This window comes from Typopeltis vanoorti, chromosome 14 (assembly GCF_054136105.1).
Source record: "Typopeltis vanoorti isolate ZY-2024b chromosome 14, IOZ_Tvanoo_1.0, whole genome shotgun sequence".
Taxonomy (NCBI): domain Eukaryota; kingdom Metazoa; phylum Arthropoda; class Arachnida; order Uropygi; family Thelyphonidae; genus Typopeltis; species Typopeltis vanoorti.
The window spans coordinates 50,795,948-50,818,524 of record NC_143562.1 but is presented as its reverse complement, the minus strand read 5'-3'; the positions used below and the strand labels follow the sequence as shown (position 1 = coordinate 50,818,524).

Below are 22,577 nucleotides of genomic sequence, written 5' to 3'. Positions count from 1 at the left end.
TCTTGCTATGCATCCCTTCAATTTCAACAACTTGTCAGCTATCCCTCCTAGTTCCTATATCTCTCCTCCATTTCCTTAAGTGATTCCAACAGAAAACATTTCATCTCTGCATTCCAAGGAGTATTTGACCATGAACCTAGCAACAACACTAATCAGTCAGTTCACCTCAAATCCCCCTGATAAATGATATGAATAACATACCATATAACTTTTCCCAATTTTAAATAGTCTACAAACAACTGAATTTTCTCCTTCAAACTACTTAATATTATTAACAAATAAGTCAAATAATATTGGCTAGAAACAAATGCTGCAGCAGTTCACATCACATTCTTTTTATACTGGCATATAGATTAGTGATAAGTAAGAAATATTTATTCGTGTACTAACAGTTATAAATTTGCAGAGATTTGCTGATCATTTCTAGATAGCTTCAAAATAAGAATGACTGGACATTGAACAATTGCATTTATCATTGCTTCCTCTCCTAGTTTAAGTAACTTAAGTTTTTTTTAAGTATAGCTGTAAAACCAGTGTTATGGGCTTCCAACTCATGAGGAGAATTTATAATAACTGATTTAACATTATCAACAGAAGAGCCATTTCCCAAAATTGTACTAAAAAAGCTTCCCAAATTTTAGAAGAAAATTAATGAAATGTGGATGCTTTACAAGCATGCTAACTGCATCATCATCATCATGTGTGAAATATAGTTGATTTTACTTTGAATAACCTTCCAGTCACCAATAAAAACTTGTGGACAATGAGGATTTAAATTCCACTGCAGCATGGATATTTGTAAACCTCTTGTCAAATTCAAAAATTTATTAGGATTGGACAAATAAAATAGTATGTAATTTTCATTGTCTGATTGGATAATCACCATATCAACTTTCTCTTGCAATGACAAAAGTGGCAAGAATGTTCGTTTAAAATCTTTAGGTTGGAGACAATTTGCTTGTTTTAAGACACCTATCTTGTTATTGGAGCCATGAAGTAGCTTGAAAAAGTTCCATGTTTGGTCTACAGCAAGGGAACAAGGTTCTCTAAATCTTGGTGCATAGAATTTACATAAACCTGTGCATAAAATTATCTTTGGACTGTTCAAGGACGAGTCAAGAAAAAAGTGAACAAAGTATAAATCCTGAAAAGTGAGAGTTTAACAATTTTAAATTGTTGAACTTCTTGCTTAAATGCTCATTAGTAAGTCTTGAAACAGTTGTAATAATAAATAGTTCTGAACAGATAATATTAAACAACTTATGAAATAAGGTAAAATTTTCATTTAATAAGTTCAATAACAGCATTTTATATAAACATAAAAAGTTTTGTTTTGTGACAGACATTTAACTTAAGTGTTTAAAAACAAAGAGAACAGAACTAATTACTTTTATTCATGATCCATATCTATATCTGAATCTTCCTGATCATCATCTTCATTTTCTTCTTCCTTTTTCATCTCTTCTTTTATTAACTGATACAAGGCATTATATTCTTCAAAGGATATTTTGGCGAGCTTAACTATATCATAGTCTGACATTTTTAAAATTTCCTTAAGATAAGGATTGTCTAGCTCTTTTTTCTTTGGTGTGGGTGTCTTATATATTCCTGTTTTAAATAAGCACTGATGCCTTACCCTAATGTGAATCAAATCATAAGAGAGGGCACGTGAAATAATAATATCTCTTTGGTCTAATCCCATAGTGTGTGCAATATAGTTGATTTTACTTTGAATAACCTTCCAGTCTTCTATAAAAACTTGTGGAGCAAACTTGAATAGTTTAAGTATGTCTTTCTGTGTAAATACACTATTTAACTGTTGAAGCCGCTGATCTAAAAATGATGGCTTTAAAATAAGAATGACTGGACATTGAACAATTGCATTCATCATTACTTCCTCTCCTAGTCTAAGTGACCTAAGTTTTGTAAGTATAGCTGTCAAACCAGTGTTATGGGCTTCCAACACATGAGGACAGTTTATAATAATTGATTTAACATTATCAACAGAAAAGCCATTTTCCAAAGTTGTACTAAAAAAAGCTTCCCAACTTTTTAGAGGAAAATTAATGAAATGTGAATGCTTTACAAACATGCTAATTGCATCATCTTTGGCAATTCCATGTGAGGTAAGAAATTCTATTACATTTTCACTTCCAGATGGAATTAAAGAAGTCTGCAATTTTCTTGTAAATAATATTTGACCGTAACTGAGTTCTTGAATAAGTGGACTTTGAAAAAAACCAAATGAAGGATATGGTTTAAAGTATTTACAACACTGACTGAAAACCACACGAAGAGTTAGCATGCTTGTTTTAGAAACAGATACTATAAGATGGTAATAGAAATGGTTCCAGGTGTTGATGATGCCTGTAAAAGAAAGAAATATCTGATTTAATGAAACATAAAATAAGATTCACCAAATAAATAACAAAACAGACTTTTCTTTATAAAGCAGACTCAGATATATTTGTGTAGCAAATGTTACTTCCAGTTTTTCCAAGAATTTGCAATTCTTATTTATTAATTCCAGATTACTAATATGGTTTCCAAGTCAGGAATTACTAACTACCCATAAAATTTAAGCTTGGTTTTATTTAAAAATGATACATTACTTATGTTTTATTGTTAAGCATTATGCCAAAAAACTAACATTGTACTATGTACACCTTCTGCTATAATACTGTGCACAGTAAGGGATTTGGCATCCTTGACACAAAAAGAGGATGTTGTCATCCTGTTTTTTATATTTATTTATTTTATTATTGTTTTTATTTGGCATGGGCATATCATGCTGCTACTACTCTATGAGATTGTAAAGTCCTTGAAATACTGAGAATCTTTATCCAATAAAATTGAGGAAACATGAATCCCAAATGAAAATCAAAAAAAGTACCTTATTACAAACCAATCATATCCTATAAAAAGTTTGCTCTGGAGAACCACTGACAACAGAACATAACAAAAATGCCTTTATTAAGAAGAGCTAGGTCTGGACGACTCAACAGACACCAGGAAAATGGATTTATGATGCCAATAATCCAAAGTTAATTTAGTAGGTTTTTCTTAGTAACTGTGAATAAAACACTTACTTTTATAGTCAGTAAAGAAAACAAACTAATAAAGTAAAATTAGTAAAAGTCTTGAGTCTGAATGCCACTCAGGCTCAAAAGTTAGATAGATCTAAAATGGCCTCTCCTACTTCTTGTGGGAATAAAAGATTACTGGATTTATTTATTTATTTAGAGATTACAAATATTTGCCTACACTTATTGTATTGCATAAAAAAATAAGTGTTTCTTTGTTCTCAAATTTTGGCAACCACTTATGATTGCTTTTTAATAAAGGTAGATTTCTACCAATTATGAAAGTCATAACTGAACCAAAGCAAGTTCAGTAACTCTGTAACCTAGTCCAATGTAAATGAATGACAGTATTGACAAGTCAGTACCTTCTTTGAATTGTGTTGGCATTTGATTACATGAATCATGATAGAACTAAGTAGCATTTCTATGTGAACATTTATTTTATGTATTTATTTCAACTATGTTTAAAAAACTGTTTAGTTATAACAAGAAAGTGCACATTTCTTTGATGCCTTTGCAGTGTTTCTAAAATTGCATGACTAACAGAAATATGACCAAATACATGCATGACATAAAGATGCATATTTCATAAAAAACTATAGTTGTCATTTCTTTTCAGAGGTGATCACTTCTTTTCAATTTTTTAAACGCTTTTTGTGTATTCAGAAAATGGCAGGTGAATGTACGTGCATGTGAAAACTAAGACATTTCTTAAATTATTTATTTTTAAACAGTGTTGCTTAAAACATGTTCCTAAATATGTGAAATTATTTCTCTTTGCAAAATAAAATCTCACGAAGTCTAGTTTCCCTTTCCTAGGTATTCTTTTTTAATATATTATATAACTTATATCAAAAATCAGCAATAACTAATTAACGCACATTACATGTAGAGTATCTTGTTTTGTCATGACTGTCATCTCAGTTTGGGTTACTTAAAAAGAATTAATGCTAAGCACTAGAGTTAATGCTTAAGTAGTGAAGTGAAAATAATCCATTTAAATACCATACACGCAGCTACTTTCTGCCAGAATCAATTTTTATCCCTTGAGCTATGAAATAAAATAAAAGAATCATGTATTGAAACGATGTTTCACAATACTCATTGCTCTCAGAATATTTTGCACACCTGTAACTGTGGTCCTGGATGAAAGTTCATTCAGTGTATTGGCAAGAATTAAGAATGTGTTAAGATCTACTATGTGCCAAAATCATCTCAATAGTCTAGGTACTTTGGCTATTGAAACAATGTTAGCCAGACAGATTTTGATCATACTCTTCAAATGTCTACAAGTAAAAAACCAGGAAAGCTCTAATATAAATGCAATTATTTGTTATATAGTAAAGTTGTCAAAAGTTTTTTGTAAGAAATAAATGTTAATTGTTGCAATTATATAAGTTTTGTGTGTGCAATTTTTATTTTGAATTTTCTAGTCTGATATTGTTTATTAATTTTTTTTTTGGTATTAATACAACAGCAAAGTATAAAAACTAATTGTTTTATTTGGTTATTTATTTTGGGGGTTTGCAATGAAAGGCAAAAGATCTGTAGACTTTCAGACAACATCAAGAGAATACAATTCCTGTTCAATATGGCCATGAGCATCCCCCCACCATGCTTAGACTCCCTCCAAACACCATCTGGCATATTAAGTAACAGCATGATTATTTGGTAGACGATCAGGAAGATTCCAGATTTGTTACCATCAGGTTTCCTCATGTACTATCTAGTGGCTGGACTGCAGAATTATTTTACTGTTTTATAAAGTATATCCTCAGGAGAGGGTTGAGCCTAACAGTTCATCTAATACCCTGAAGAGTTCACCTATATCATATCAGAAAGGGAGGGGAACCAGAGCCCTTGATCTAAAGACCACACATGGCAGTATCCATTTCCCTTCCTGACAGGGAAGTTATGCCTCTTAGGAAGCAATACTAATTGGATATGTAAGGGACTTTTTCATAGAAACAGGCTACACTGAGGTGGGTTTAGCTTGGTGGGAAAGCTATATGTTGTACATCACCAGCTCTTTAATAGCTTTCCCACCAAGCTAAACCCACCTCAGTGTAGCCTGTTTCTATGAAAATGTCCCTTACATATCCAATTAGTATTGCTTCCTAAGAGGCATATCTTCCCTGTCAGGAAGGGAAATGGATACTGTCATGTGTGGTCTTTAGATCAAGGGCTCTGGTTCCCCCTCCCTTTCTAATATGATATAGGTGAACTCATCTTGATTGTGAAGAGAATACCATATAGTCCTAGTGAAATTTAAATCCATCCATTGTGACATGCTGTGAAGAGCTAATATGAAAACTTGGTGATGGATTTAGATTTCACTAGGACTATATGGTATTCTCTTCACAATCAAGATGCTCCTTCAGTTGTCTAGATACCAACTCTTAGAGATCCCAGATCTAACCAAAAATAGACTTAAAAAATTTTCAATACTGTGTAGTAGAGGACAATTTCATTAATTCGATCTCTTCTCTCACAGATATTCGTTTTTTTCTAAAGGCATGCCTAGTATTTCAATTGTCATCTATTTTCCTCTAAGTCTATAACACAAGCAACAAACAAATCACCAAACATCCATTCACAGTTCAACTTCAAATTCAATGAACATGCTTTTCTATTTTTCATTCCATTTGCCTCTATTCTCTAGAAAATTCTTTGTTGCAAAGTATGTTTTAAGGACTAAAAATTTACAGCTGTGAAAAAAAATTACACACCAGGTTAAATATCAACATGCAAACAAAACATGTCTTTGAGAAAATAAGTTCTTCAATCCCTTGTGAACTACTTTTACAGATTTCTTGTAGAAAGATGGTAGAGCTGATTTCAGTATGAACAGGGCTATTCCAGTTAATGAATAATAAAATCACACTATTTGTGCAAAAAACTACTATTAATAAAATCTTTACTTAGCATACCTTCTATTAATTAGCATCATTTTCCATTAGGTGGCATATTATATGTGTGTATCACTCTTTTGAAGGATAAGTAACTTTTTCATATTTTAGTTGAAAATATTAGGTTAAGTAATTGTAGTTTTTGATTTAAACAAGAGTGTGATTGAATGAGTTATTCTGTTTCTAAGTAAACCTAGTATTTTTTTTTGTTTAAATATGATATTTGGTAATGCAACAATGAGCGGTAAAGCAAAGGCCACGTTGTTGGGTGATTTGAATTTGTAGGATTTTGTACAGTGCAGTATGAAATGTATTCGTCGAGAAAAGTAAAGGATAAGTGGAAAGAAATTGAAACTGGAGAATATAGAAATAGCACACTTGAATGTGCTATTTCTTTATTAATGGCTGAAAAGAGAAGAAAGCAGGTGGTCTGAAGTAACAATAAAGACTGAGGAAACAAACAAGAAAAACAAGTTACCACCCAACTGGCCAAGATGTATATATACGTCCAGGTTACCATGGATGCAAAGTGCATATTAAAATTGTAATACCATTGATGTTACATTGAAGTATATGATGGATACGAAGGGTAGAGGAGTGATGTATTTTATCCATACTGATGGCGACGTGGTTAAGGAAAATATAAAAATTCATGATATTAGTCACGTCATCTGGATGCAAAAACGTAAGTATAAGGAAATGACTGTTTTGGTTGGCACAAATGATTTGAGAGGTGAGAAGTATTCTATGAGGGAGAATATAAAGGAGTTGCTAGAAGAGCCAAAACTGAAGAGCGAGAAGGTGAAGATTGTAAGTCTCTTAGCATGCTATGATAGAGGTGAACTGAGGAGGAGGTGAAGGGCATTGCTAGCTAATAAGTCTATACATAGGTTGTGCAGAAGGAATAATGCAGGATTTGTGGATCCATGTTCTATGTTTGATGGAAAGAAGGATTTGCAATGCTGATGGACTGCATCTAAATGGTTTTGGTGTTAGGTGTATGGAGCGACTTTTGTTGACTGAGCATACTGAAGCGTAAATTCAGGAAAACTGAAGCAATTAGTGTGAAAGCAGGTGAGTTTGTGTAAAGGCACCCATGGGACAAGTGACTGTGAGAATGACAAAGTGCAGAATCTAGATTATCAAGCAAAAATAATGAATAAGGTAGACATTTCAGGAAATAAACGTGGGTGGGGAGCCTAAAGGGATGCTGCAGTTTCTGTATATTAATGCCAGAAGTATCAGGAAGAAGAGCATATAGTATTTGATATTGGTTAGTACAACCTCACCAAAGGTTATAGGCATTACTGAGACTTGGCTAATAGCAGTTAGTCAAGTTACACTGATAGAATGTGAAAGGTTTAGTATTTTCAGGGAAGATAGAGAAGACAGGATGTGTGTGTGGGGGGGTTACTGCTGATGTTATTCCAGTAGTGGATGAATTACAGCCAAAAAGAACAGGAGAGAGGCAGGAAGGTAAGTGCTCATTTGAAACAGTGGTGTGAGATTAAGGCCAGTAAGACAAATTATGCAGTTAGTGTTGCTATAGGCCAGGGAGTTCCATGAAGGATCTGGAAGACATGCATCAGCAAATTAGTATGAATACAGGTCAAGAAATTATTTTGGGGGAATTCAACTATAGAGATATAGACCGGAAAGAAGAAAGAGCACATGGTAAGAAAGAAATGGAATTTATACACCTAGATCTTTCTGAGCAATAAATACAAAATGTTATATTCAGGCAATGACAATCAAGGAAAAGAAGGAGTAGCCATAGTATTCAACACAAAATATGAGGCTAATCTTCTTGAATGGCAGTCAGTCTCAAGTAGAGTAATGTGGGCAAATATGAGAATGGGGAACTGGACAATGCAACTTATTTGTGCCTATGGTCCCACAGAAGGTTCTACTAAGGTAGAAGTGGAGGAATTTTTTGAGGATTTAGAAAAAGCAACTGACACAATGAAAAAGGAAAAGTTGGTCCTTGTTGGGGATCTAAATAGTAGAGTAGGAAATGATTGTGAGACATACAAAAATATTTTGGGAAAATTTGGAGAAAAGAGCAAAGCTAATAATAATGGCAAATATCTGTTGGATTTCTGCTCAGGACATGGAATGGTTATTACTAACAGCATGTTCCAACATAAAAATGTGCACAAATTCACATGGAGAGAAGAGGCAAGGAATAAGAAAAGTCTCATTGACTATGTTATTGTTGATAGTGATGTTTTCTCCTTGGTGCAGGACACCAGAGTGTACAGAGGATTTGAAATTGGAAGTGATCACTATTTAGTCTTGAGCAGGATAAAACTGAATTTCATATTGAAAAGAATAACATGTAAGAAAGTTTTAAAGCGAATAAAAGTTGAGCAGCTCTCAGATGTGACAAAGATTATTGAAGAAAAATCAAAGAGTTTGAGAACAGGAATCAAACCTTGGAGATTCAGTGGCAAACTCTGAAGAAAACATTGATTGATTCTGCCAGAGAGGCATGTGGTGTCTGCAAGGATAAAAAAATCAGAACTCCCTGGTGGACACAGGTAGTTAAAGAGGTAGTGAAGGAAAAGAAGAAAGTATATCAAAAGTACCTGTCAAATAAGTCAGCTTGTGCTCTTAGAGAATACAGAGACAAATGCAAGAATGCTAAACACTGTGTAAAACTAGCTAAACAAAAGTCATGGGAGGACTTTGGCAAGAATATAGAAAATAAACATCAAGACGGTGGCAAAATATTCTGGAGGTTGTTGAAGAAGCTTAGGAATGGAGGAAAGAGTGCTGTAAAAGGAGTTAGAAACGATAAAGATGACATGAAAATGGAAGAAAAAGATATCCTTGAAGTATGGAGTAATTACTTTGAAAAACTGCTAAATGAAACAAGCAGTTATGACAGCGCAGTGGTAAAAAACACTGGCCAGGCATGCAGTCAGAAATCCATATCCATACTTGAAGTGAGAAAAAGCCATCAAAGGCTTGAAATATGGAAAGGCAGCAGGAGTAGATGATATTTGACCAGAAATGCTGAAATATGGTGGTATAAGAGTCTTGCAGTGGCTGCACTGCATAGTTCAGAAAGCCTGGACAGAGGGACAAATTCCCGATGATTGGAGTAGGGCTCTCATAGTACCCATATATAAAAAGGGAAATAAAACTGAATGTGAGAATTACAGAGGTATTTCCCTACTGAGTGTTCCTGGCAAGATCTATGCAAGTATACTTGAGAAACGGTTGAGAAGAATTGTGGAAGAAAAGCTTGGTGAAGAACAAGCTGGATTCAGGCCAAATAGAGGCTGTCAGGATCAGATCTTCACTTTACGACAAATAGTCGAGAAAGCATGGGAATATAACAGAGATCTGTATTTAAGTTTTGTCGATTTGGAAAAGGCATATGACAAGGTGCCAAGAGAGAAGCTATTCAATACGCTACAGTTATATGGTGTCAATGAGGCATTATATCAAGCAATATTTAGTCTTTATTTGAGTTGTAAGTCAACAGTTAGAATTGAAGGAAGTACAGGAAGATGGTTTAATGTTAAATCTGGTGTGAGACAAGGATATACATTCTGTTATTCATTATCTATATGGATCACATTATGAAGGAAAGTGGTATTAAACATGATATCAAAATTGGAGATGTTAATGTCAGCTCTTTGCTTTATGCGGATGATATTATACTTCTAAATAAATCTGCTACAAGTCTGCAGGATTCTCTGACTAAATTGAGTAGATGTTGTAATAGATATGGTATGAAAGTCAGCAATAAAAAGACAAAGATTATAGGCGTGAACAGATGGCATCAATGGCAGTATCATATTAAAAATGAGGATATTTGGAAAGAACTTGACACTGTCAACATCCAGGAATGCGTTAGCAGAACTAATCTCAGGTGGTATGGTCACTTAAACAGAATGGGCGAAGAAAGAATAGCAAAACAAGTGTTCTCTGCCAGGTTGGCAGCAAAACGACCCAGAGGAAGACCAAGATATAGGTGGATTGATACGGTACAAATTGCCTTAGATGATAGAAATATAAGATCTGATAATATTGGAGTCTTGACAAGTAATAGACTGATTTGGAGTAAAATTGTAAATAGGAAGTTAGTAATGATGTAATTTTTTTTATGTAGTACTATCATATCCTGTACACCCCTTGAGGGTACATGGCAGGAATTTGATGATGATGACAACAGAATCAGCAAAGCTGGTATGATGGGAAGTCAAATGAATAAATTCATATGGAATAAGAGAGAAATTAGTCAGAACACTAAATTAGCTGTATACAAGACAGTGTTCAAACCAGTTTTAACTTATGGATCTGAGAGCTGGGTCAGAAGTAAAACACTTGACCAAAGACTAGAGACCGCAGATATGAGAGTTCTGAGAAAGATTATAGGCATGAACAGATGGCATCAATGGCAATATCATATTAAAAATGAGGATATTAGGGAAGAACTTGACATTGTCAACATCCAGGAATGCATTAGCAGAGCTAATCTCAGGTGGTATGATCACTTAAACAGAATGGGCGAAGAAAGATTAGCAAAACAAGTGTTCTCTGCCAGGTTGGCAGCAAAACGACCCAGAGGAAGACCAAGATATAGGTGGATTGATACAGTACAAAGTGCCTTAGACGATAGAAATATAAGATCTGATAATGTTGGAGTTTTGACAAGTAACAGAATGATTTGGAGGAAAATTGTAAATAGGAAGTTAGTAATGATGTAAATTTTTCATGTAGTACTATCATATCTTGTACACCCCTTGAGGGTACATGGCAGGAATTTGATGATGATGACTAAGAGATAATTCTTTGAGGCAGCATGTGATAGAGGGGAATAGGAGTGTGAGAGTAGTGGACCTGATCACAGGATCATAAGAACTATCCATAACCAAGGTGGTGACCATGCAGTCTTGACTTGGGAGATTGTACAACATATGGAATATTCTGTCAAGAAGGAGTATATGTGAAACTACAAGGTAGGTGATTATGATAAACTTAGGAAGAAGCTGAAATCTCTGCCATGGAATAAAACACTGCAAAGTAAGGATGTTAGTACTGCATGGGAGTAAATTAAGGATCATCTAGAGTAGAGTAAGCAATATTGAATTGTATACTTAATGTGAGGAGGGTTAATCAGGAATGAGTTATATGGATGAGTAATATGATTTAGCACGAGGTGCAGAACAAAAAAATGCTGTGGAAGATATTATTATGATTACAGGCAACTCCAGGGAATTGACAGACTCATCGAAGGAGGCCCTAACATCATGTCAAGAACAACTATTCAACATTCGCACAGTATCTATCGTACCTCGCCTTGAACTCATTCACAGTCATGGCACCCACAACAGACTCTGGCAGCTTATTTCACTCATTCACCACTTGCCAAGTAAAAAACCTAGCTCTAACACATTTGCTAACCACTTGCCCAGCTTCCATGTATGGCCCCTAGTCCTTCCACCACCAGTCCTATTCTCAAAAATATCTTCCGAATTAATTTTATAGAAACCCTTAAGTAATTTGAATGCCTCAATCATATCACCCCTTTTCCACCTATCAACCAATTTCTGCAACCCACAAATCTTCTTGTTCTCATAGGGTTCATTCCACAGATCTGCTATCATCTTGGTCACTCATCTCTGGATCCTCTCCACCTCCTCCTCATCAAGAAATATATAAAGAGAAAGGTGATGAGCAAACTCACGAACAGTAGAAGACTCAGGCAAGAAAGGTGACCAGCTTGGCAAAGAAGGCAAAATTAGATTACGAGAAGTATCTAGCCAAGCAGGCCAAAGGAAATGCCAAATAGTTCTTTCATAATGTGTGCAAGTAAGAGGAAGAATGACTACGGAAGATTAACCTTAATGAGTGATGATGGTCTCGAGGTGACAGAAGTGGATAAAATAGTCGAGTTACAGAGTGACCACTTTGCAAGAATGTATTATCCTAGTGAGGTTACTGCTTTAATCTATGTTGCAGACACGAATGTGGGAACAGAGGTGGATGAATTGAAGGTTCTTAGGATATTGCAAAAATAATGTAAATTCAGCTGATTCTCGATGAAATACAGCTGTGGAATTAGATGGGATATCAGCTTGGGTTTTGCAAGAACATGCAAGGGAACTGGCAATGCCTCTGATTAGGCTCTTTAAGTCTTGGCTCTGGTAGAATTCTAAGGGAATGGAAAGAAGGAAAAATAATTCCCTTGCATCATGGAGGTTCTAAGACTGCAGTAGCAAATTATATACCAATCAGTATCTCAGGAGTGGTGGTAAAAGTACTGGAACAATTGGTTAAAAACGAAATTTCAAGAATGTGTGGATAAAATGAATGTATGCCAGCCTGGTTGGCCAAGTGGATAGTGTATCAGCTCTCCAGCTAAAAGGCTGTGGGTTCAAATCCTGCCGTGGGCATGGCTGTTTGAGATTGTCTGTGGAAATAGTGGTGGTCGGCAGTAGATGGCGTTGGTGTAGTTGCGGTCAGTTGGTGATAGAATGGTGGAGACGGAGTTGTGGAGCAGGTGCCCTCCCTCGATGAGTCCTTGGATTCCCTAGAGGTATCAAATAATAACAACAATAAAAACATGATACTGTATGAGGGGGCAACATGGCTTTGTGAAGGGTGGATCATGCCTTAGTAATTTACGGTCTTTTTATTATTATTATTACCCAACACCTCCAGTGAGTCCAAAGACTCACTGAGGGAAGCACCTACTCTAGAACTCTCTGTCTCCACCACTCAATCCACCAACTACAGCAAACTACATCATCTACACCAAGGCAATCTACTGCACACCATTAGTATTTTCAAAGATGATCACAGACATCCATGCCCATAGTGGGATTCGAACCCGCAGCCTTTTGGCTGGAAAACAGATACACTAACTACTCGGCCAAGCCAGCAATTTTCTAATAGAGTAACAGCAGATTTCGATAAAGGAAATGGTTACACAATGATTCTAATGGATTTTGCAAAGGCATTTCACAGAATACCACATGGAACTGTGTTATGCAAATTAGAACAAATGGGGATGGATATGATGCTGGTTAAAGGATAAGAGGGTGGCTGCTGGACAGATATCAATAACTGATATATGGAGGGGCAGAAGCGAGGCAAAAACAGATGACCAGCGGGGTCAGGATGTAGTTACAGGGATGCTGGAAAGTTTGGTGCTGGGACAACTGCTGTTTAATTTGTACATAAATGATATAGGAAATATTCAGTTGTTTGCTGATGATGCAAAATTAGGTAGAGTAATAGTTAATAAAAAAGATGTCGAGATTTTGCAGGACAATTTAAACAGGTTATTAGTCATAATCATAGGAGACTGGTTATTAGAATAATAAAGCCTAACTGAACAAAAAAGAAAAGAAATTAAGGAGAAAATTATGTATGAAGACTCAATAATCAGAGGAGAGTTTAATGAAAGTATGACAAAACATGTTTCCCAGGAGCAAATATTAGCCATGCCATCCGGATGCAAAAAAGTAAATCTAAGGAAATGATTCTCTTGGTTGGTACCAATGATTCGAAAGACAAGAAGTGTTCTATGAGCAAGGATGTAAAGGGGTGTTAGAAGAAGCAAAACTTAAGAGCGAGAATGTGAAGATTGTAAGTCTCCTTCCACGCTCTGATAGAGGTGAACTGAAGAGAGGATGTAGACTGCATAAAAGGAATAATGAAGAATTCATGAATCTGTGGTCTCTGTTTGATGGAAAGAAGGATTTGTACAATGTGGATGGACTGCATCTGAATGTTTTGGTGTTAGGTGTCCGAACAGAGCTTTGTTCACCGAGCATGCTGACATGCAAATTCAGGGAAACTTAAGCAATTAGGATGAAAGCAAGTGAGAAGAAAGTCATAAATGGCAGGTAATGTAGGTTGCTGATTATTAAAGAAGCTATGTCTTCCTTTTCCTGATCATTACAACCTGAATATAACACCTTGTAGTTGTTTTTCTCTTCTTTGTTTCAGTAACAATTGAGTTGAAATTGTACAATGGTATTCTCTAATTCTTCTGCCAGATTTCTGTTTATACTTTTTATGTTGATGGCGCCTGAGTTTTGCTGGGTTTGTACAGTAGCCAACTTTTGTCTGTTCATCCTAGTTCCATGATGGATCCAGTAGGTCTTGTTTAACCTGGCAACACCCCAGCCAACATGATATTTCATTATGTTGAACCATCATTGTTTTTGGTTTACTTTCAGTAGATGGCTCAGTTTATCAAATTGAGATTATTATTATTATTATTATTATTATGTGACACCTCCAGAGAGTCCAAAGACTCATCGAGGGAGAGTATGCCAACAGCATCGAACAATTGAACCCTTCCAACTACTAAGCATGCTCAAACTTGCTTAACTTTTTGCGTGAGCCGTTAGTAGCAGAGACTCTACCAATCGAACAACCTTTTTTCGACATGCATGATGTGTGCAACCAACCTTTGCTGGCATGGCTGAAATGTGTTATTAACTTTCATTGTATAGCACGGATAAAGAAGTTATTGTTCTGCAGTGGCAAGTGAAAAGGTTTGTGGTAGGTCTATGGAATTGGTTGATGATTGGTTTTCTATGGAATTCTCAATATGAGAATAGACTGAAGATTTGTGGTTTCAAAAACTAGCTGATAGGTGAAAGGAGGAAACATGATAGAAATGTATAAGTTATTAAAGGGATTTTATAGGACTGATACTCAAAACTTTTCCCAGTACATTAATGAGGGATCAACAATGGAAATTGTGTATAAGTGTGATTAGCACGGTTGTTAGGACTATACTGTTTGCTTTGAGAGTGGTGAATGGGTGGAATCAGTTGCCAGGGGTAGTTGTGAGTGCTTCATGAGTAAATGAGTTTAAGGAGAAGTATAATAGGTATTGTGTGTGAATCAAGGATCTCCATAAATGAGTCTTCTGACTCCATGGAGATACCTATATAATAATAAACATGTGCAATATATCTCTGATAATGGTATTAATGTGCAAGTCATAACAGTGAATAAAGTATAATTTAGTTACTTATTCATAAACTGGTGGTTGATTCCATAAGTTACTTATAATGAATGTGCTGTATTTTGGTGCACTGAAAAAATTCACAATTGTTTGTCTAACTGATGTTAAAGCTAATTCAAATATGTAAACATGCAGGATATATTTCTAATGCACAGTCATGATACAAAGTAACAGACTGTGCAGCAGAAAAGCATGGTTTTACTTTCTGTGTTCTCTGTTCCTATACTTTCTCAATTCATTTCATTTCACTTACCTTGCTAAAGACAGTACCAAAAAAGAAAAATGAAGGAGACTACCAGCTTTTCAAACATGCCCTGCATGTTTTTTCAATGTGTTGGATGTCTGATTCATGTTGCCAATCACACTGGAATAGATAAAAAAAAACAGTAGGCTTACAAATGCCATTACTGACTAAGTGCTATAGTGGTTGATTAATTTGTTTTGTAAACATAACTGCACTTCAGAAATTTTAAAACTAAATAGTTAAAGTATTTCAGCTTGGCATTTCTCTCTATTTATTGTCTTAATAAGAACTAAAATGCTTATTTAAGTTTAAACAGTTTCAAAACAAAATGAACAGTTTAATTTATTACTTACTTATAAACTGGGGTTGTTGATTCTGTTAAGTTATTTATAATGAATGCACTTGAGGCACCAAAAGAATTCTTGATTAGCATTCATCTAATTGATGTTAAAGATAATTCAAATATTTAAACATATAGGATATGTTTTTATTGCAGTCATGATGCAAAGTAACATACTGTGCAGCAAAGTGCAGATAAACATCCCCCCCCCATGTTCTATGTGTTAGCTACACTTTCTCAATTCATTTTGCTTAACTTACTAAAAGGAAAATCTAGGAGACTCAATTTCTCAAATATGCTCTGCATGTCTTTAAAATGTGGTGGATATCTCTGATTCCTTCACTTCCACCAATGTGGCACTGAAAGAATTCTCAATTTCTATTAATTTAAAAAAGATTGCATTGTGGTTTTCCACTATTACTACAGTTAAAGGACCTACTTACCCTCTCATTTATGGCTTTAATAAGAACTGAAATACTTCTATGCTGTTGTACTGTTATACTGAACTGATGACACTTGAAATGACAATGGGTCTCAACTGTGACTGCTATATCAGTCACAACAGCACTGGGATCAGGTGGGATATCAGCTCACATATTATGAGAACATGCGGCAGAAATGTTTTGACTGCCTTCCACTCTTTTGTGACTTTACCACAGCTGAGACAAGTTAAACAGCCTCATCAGAGGCAATACCAATTCCTTTACACAGCCTCTTAATACATTAGCTGATATAATCCCACAACTATATTTGCATTGAGATTCTGTCAATATCCTAATACTTAGGATAATACAGAATCTCAATTCATCAACCTCTATTCTCACATCAGTTTCTGTTCACATCTGTCACAATATCTTCCCTAAGATAACAGACCCTTGCAAAGTGGTCACTTAGTAACTAAACTATATTGTCTGATTCTGTGACTTCATAAATCATCAATCCTCATTCAAGTTTTTTACTTCCATAGTCATTTTTTCCTTTTATTTGCCACATAGTGAAAGAACTCTTTGGCATGTGTACTGACCTGCTTTTTAATTTCTTCTCATAATAGATTTCGTCACTAATGAATCATTAATTTAGTGGAGTGTACCTATAAACTTATACTAAAATGATTTGATGCTTTTAAACTGGCATTAAAATTTGCTCTGAGAACCCAACTACCAGACATATAATCTTACACTAACAAAGGAAAAAGGAAAAATTCCTTGGTATGCCAATAAATTCTTAATGTCCTGATAGAATGAGGAATTTATGTAAATAAATTCATAATGTAATGTTAAGATTACATTAGATATAAATTAAAATAAATTACACTGCATTTTCTTACTTTATGTACTGTTTATGGCAAATCTTCCAGTTAATAATAACTGCAAATGCTCTGCAACCAGGCAACTATTTTATTTTACATATCTCTATGAAACAATCTTCGTCATTTTAACTTAATGTTGAATTAATGCCTCTCTTCCTCGATGAATCCTTAATTTCGTAAGAAACATTTCAAATGTACACTAAAAACATTTTCTCTGTAGCTAAGGAAACAGAATTTTACAGAACGGAAGTTACGTATGCTCATCACGAGGGAGATGGCTCTATATCGAACATGAATTTTTTTTTTTTCAAAAAAAAAAAAAAAGTTATTCTGTTTATCTTGCAAAAGTAAAAATATTAAAACACTACCCAAATTAAAATGTCGTTAAGTAATCAAGCCATGCTTACTACCAATAACACATACGCAATGAAATTGGAAGATTCTTTATATATATATATTTAGAAATCGCAAAAAAACAACAAAAAGTTTACTTCATTAGGAAAAAGTAGCTTACGATATTTTAAAACAGCTTTTAGAGGAATTATTCTCAAAATACTGCGAAAGCTTTTATGAGACATAAAAAAATCATGTGGAATGAAAGCTTCCCACTAGATGTCTCTGATAGCATCGCTTTTAACGATCTCAATTTGGATGAAAAAACTGTTAAACAAACCATATCAATCAGCGTAATCAATTGCAAATTGTTGCATATTAATTACAGAAAACAAATGTAGACTATATTTAAATATACCTGTACTAAGAAGTGTATGTTTACAGCAGGCCGATAACTGACAGTTCCTAGCATAGGTTTGAGTCACGACGATCTAGCTTGATATAGGTCATATAATGATATAATTCGACAGCTGTCAAAAAAACGTTGATGACCAAAAGGTGAAAATCCAGTATTTCAAATATTAATAAATCTAAAGATCTTATTATTATTATTCCTTCCCTCTTCTTTTACCTCGCGGTGTCAAGGATTTTCTATTCACTTAACCGCTACTGTATCGAGGATAAGGTGGTTAGATGCCTCCAAATCTAAAGTCGCGTGATCCATTCTCCCCTTCCCTGATCCGAGTTTTGTTCTTGGAGCGTGTCATTATGGTAAAACTGGAAGATATGCTAACACCCGCTTTGGAGAACACAAACAATGTATCCACTGCCACAACTATGGTCAATCAGGTCTAGTTCAGATCAATCACACACCTTGGATACCTTTCACAGAATCAAATGAAAAAAAGTTACTATGCTTCTCCCAGAAAGTACAAAATTGCTTTTTTACCCGAATCAGCATCAGATTTAATTGACCAACCTAATCTTAATAAATATGTATGTTAAACTTTCCAAGAATTGGGAAATTTTAATTCTTAAGTCTGCTGTTCAACAGCTGATACTAGCCAATAACACCAAGAGAGTGCAATCCTCAGAATTTCAGGCTCTAGTCCGATTTCTTCCAATTATTGTTCTGCATGTGTTTTTACAATTTTAATATTGTATCCCTGATGATATCTCTGTGACATGTTTAATTATTTTCTGTGCTTCATTTATTCCATTACATTTACATACACAAGCCTCTATATTAGAAACTTTTATTTTTACATATAGACATGCGACTGCCAATACAGATCCAATTCAATTCCCTGCTTTCATTAAATGCTTTAGTCAACTACAGGATACAGGATGTTCTGTTTGTCCATATAGGCCTTCTTAAACGATGGATCTCGTTTCTAACAGACTGTCTTGCAACCACAGTTATGCATCTTAGACAGGCAAAGTGCATTGTTTTTCCTGAATAACCACCTGGAATATCTGGCCTTTTGAGAAAGAAGTCTATTCTGTTGTTTTCAAAAGTCGTGATTCCAGCAAGACGAGCCCACATAAGCCATTCATCAAATCCTGGTTTCTAATCCAGTGGCTGGTATGTGTAATTATGACTGTAAACCAGTACTTAGCGTAAATATTTCTTTGTTAAGATATTTTTATACATGATACAATTTCCATAACAGAATTAACAAAAAAGTTCACATTGAAATATCACATATCACTGAGAACTCGAAATTGACACTCAGCAACCTCTTTTTGATAACTAAGAGATAACATAGAATTATAACAGAAAATAATTTTAAATTTTATTTAGAAACTTGGTAAGACACCTAAATGGTATATTGGTTATACAGGATTTCCACAAAACATTCTGTATATTAATAAAATATTTATCAAAAGGTAGTGTTAGGGTTAGGGTCCACGAGATGGCGACACCTGTAGAGCCGTCTCTCTTCACTGTGTGCCGCTTAATTAGTGATAGCCTTGGGCCATCTATCTCTGATTGGTACCAGTGGAGATTGAACTGCCCACTCAGTCTCCAAAAGTTAGATAGGCCTTAAAGCGGCCTCGCTTTTATATACGGGAATAAAAAGCCAGTAGCTGATTTTTTTCAGGTCGTTCAAAGGGAAAGGATGAGCGACATACAAGGATTTGAGAAGATCTCGGCTTCGACATAGATGGCAACACCATCGGCAAGATTTCTTTTTCTAAGTTGGTACATCTGTCATAAGCATCCATGTGAAATTACCAGTCATTATATCATGTAGTTTGTTTTATACAGTTGTCTGAAGAAAATGTCTTGTCTGTATCACTTGAAATGGATAAAATTGAATTTTGTGCGGTTATCAAATTCTTTGTACAAGTTCATAAAAGTGTATGCGCATGCTTCTCTTTCATTTTCCACAACTAAGAACTGGGCTGCCGAGTTTAAACGTGGCGTACCAGCCTTGAAGATGATTCACGTGAAGGACATCCAAAAAGTGTAACAACACCAGAAATCATTGATCAAGGGCACGATATTCTATTGGATGACCGATGAGTCAAAGGTGGTGAAATTGCTGAGACTATAGGCATTTCAAAAGAACATGTAGGATATATTTTGCATGAAGAATTGCAAATGAAAAATCTTTGTGGAAGATGGATGCTGCACAGATCAAAATGCACTCACATGAAAATCTCTGAACAGTGCTTGGAGCATTTTAACAAGAAAAAAAATGATTTTGGGCGTCGATTTATTACTTTGGATGAGACTTAGATTCACCATTACCCACCAGAATCCAAATAGCAGTTAAAACAGTAGACAGAAGCCATTGTTCAGAGCCAAAGAAGACAATGTCGGTTCCAGCAACAGGAAAGTCATCGCATCGGTGTTCTGGGATGCTAAAGGCATTTTGTTTATAAATTATCTTGAAAATGGTAAAACAATAACCGTGGAATATTATTCTGATCTTTTAACCATACTAGAGGAAATAATTAGTGAGAAAACACCCGTTTGCAGAAGAAACAAATCATCTTTCATCAGGACAATGAACCTGCCCACAAAGGTATTTTGGTAATGAGAAAATTAAGGGATCTGCACTACGAATTGTTGGAACATCCGTCTATCCCTCAGATTTGGATCCCTCTGACTTCTATATCTTCCCATAACTAAAACTCTTTCTCACTGGTCAGCATTTTTCTTCGAATCAAGAGGTGATTGCAGCTGTAGAGGGGTATTTTGCATATCTTACTGAGAAACACTACAGGAAGAGGATAATGGCACTAGAATAAATCGCTGGTATTAGTCAGAAGGGAGATCAGAATCAGCTAAAATCAGCTAACGCCTTTTTATTCCCGTATACGGGAGTAGGCGAGGCCATTGAGCCCTATCTAACTTTTGGAGACTGAGTGGACAGTTCAATCTCCACTGCTACCAATCAGAGATAGATGGCCCAAGGCTATCACTAATTAAGCGGTACACAGTGAAGAGAGACGGCTCAAATGTGCCGCCATCTAGTGGTGCCTAACCCTAACACAATATATTTAATGTCTGAAATAATGTGGGTTCTACGGTCGATTTTCTTGAGTTTACGGGATGAAAAACGGAAAAGCCCGCTTGCCCGTGCCAGAGATCGACTAACTCGGGAACCGGTCGAAAAACAAAGGCTTAGAAAAATTTCCTCTAGTCGCCGACTAGATTCGAAACCAAGTCTTCCTTCGTGCGGCCAAGCGCCGTGGTGTGTAAACTCCACATCCACTGAGCTACACAGGTTCTCAGAAGGGAGATTATGTTGAAAAATAAAAATAATTTGGAAATTATAAATTAGTTTTTTCATTGTTTGGCCGGGAACGTTTCAGACCACCCTTGTATCATCCTCTGAAGCAGAATCACCTTTCATCTGATTTTCAATTCTACTCTCATCTCTATGCGGAAAACTCAGAGAAACTAAGTTGAGATTTCGATGTCATCCCCACTCAGAAGTTTCCTTAAGTACAGAAGAAAAGATGAAGACTGCTTAGGAGTACACTTATCATGCTCAGAAAAGGGTGGCTGCAGTCGATTTCATTATAACGTTATTTATCAGCTTAATATGCAGAGATTACTGCTAACAGCAGTTGAAAGGTAAAACGCTGTGCAATCCATAACAAAAGCAAGTTTACGGCTTAAGATGTCAGCTGCATTGACCAACTAAGCTGAAGACAGCTTGTAACTGTACCCGCTTGAATTTTTTACTCCAGTATCTTAGAATAGAAGAAATCAAACTGTCATTCCGGAAAATAACTCGCACAAGTCATGGCAAAGGATATGAACAGGAAAAGTAACAGAAAAACAGACATAAACACAAAATTATCTTCTGGGATGTTGTTTCCCACGATGTTAGATGAAAAAATAAAATAAAAAAAATAAAACAGCTAATATCTTTTATTCTGCATGTAGGGAGTATTCAAGGCACTTTAACTCATCAAATGTTTGGAGACTGAGTTGCAATTCAATCTTCACCAGTTGACAATCAGAGTTGGCTGATCCAACACTATCATTAATTTTAAGACTGAAAACAAGTGCCACTGCCTTGTAATCCCTGAGCCCTAGAACAATAATACGATCCATAACCTCTTCATAATAAAATAATGCTGGATCAATGGTTGACTTTCTTGATTTTACAGAAACGAAAACCTGAGTTTCTGGAGATCGACTAACTCGGGAACAGTATGAAAAAGGCTAAAAAAACTTCCGCTAGTCTGCGATTAGAATTGAACTTAAACTAATACCGCGCTGTGGACACAAACGCCAATGCTACTGAGCTACTTTCCACAAATAACAATAACTTGAAAAAGCTTAAACAGAAAGAAATAACACGAACAAAATCGTAGGAACAGATGATTGCTTCCTGTTTTTCTTTCACGTTTCTCAACTCGTTAGTAGTTGCCTCTCTTCTTGGATTCCACTCAGAATGATTCCTGCAGTTCCCATCCCGGATGGCATTTTTCACCACTGCTCTCACAATGGTACATTTCAAAGTAGCCCCGATCTTCGACTTTTTCCCATTTCACGGATAATCGGAGTCTCTACCTATTCATACTGTTTCAAACCATTTACTCTGTGCCCTATGAGACGTTCAACTTTCATCTATATTCGAGTATATGCATTACTCAGATAATCTGTACGGTCGCTCTTATACTTCTTCTCTGATGTAATCCATTTGCACAGCTTCAACAAGTCTCCTCTGACTATTAGTGACTGTTCCTACACTGAATTCATAGATCATTATACTCTCTATAATCATATGATGCAGCATCTTTTTAGTTTCTTTTCAGCCCCTATGACTCTATAAAATACCATTCATGACTCTAATAGCTGCGCGTACCTATCCTGATCGAAACGGT

General features: G+C 35.5%; 2 protein-coding genes across 2 annotated transcripts in view; both read right to left on the bottom strand.

The window, feature by feature from the left end:
- Positions 1-1,502, bottom strand: part of LOC150099460 (trypsin-3-like) — a 53,431-nt gene extending 51,929 nt beyond the window's left edge. Inside the window, exon 1 of the mRNA XM_090404098.1 lies at positions 1,389-1,502. The gene's annotated coding sequence lies outside the window, so the exon portion shown is untranslated. The remainder of the gene's footprint in view (positions 1-1,388) is intronic.
- On the bottom strand, positions 1,317-17,088 carry LOC150099459 (uncharacterized). Its single transcript, XM_090404099.1, has 3 exons — positions 16,908-17,088; positions 15,250-15,360; positions 1,317-2,367 (listed from the first exon to the last, which is right to left on the bottom strand). The coding sequence occupies exon 3, from the start codon at positions 2,303-2,305 to the stop codon at positions 1,391-1,393; it is 915 nt and encodes a 304-aa protein (XP_090260225.1). The 5' UTR covers positions 2,306-2,367; positions 15,250-15,360; positions 16,908-17,088; the 3' UTR covers positions 1,317-1,390.
- Between the last annotated feature and the right edge of the window lie 5,489 nt (positions 17,089-22,577).

Coding starts and splice junctions, on each gene's coding strand:
- LOC150099459 (XM_090404099.1), bottom strand. CDS start 2,305: ATGCTAACTCTTCGTGTGGTTTTCAGTCAGTGTTGTAAATACTTTAAA.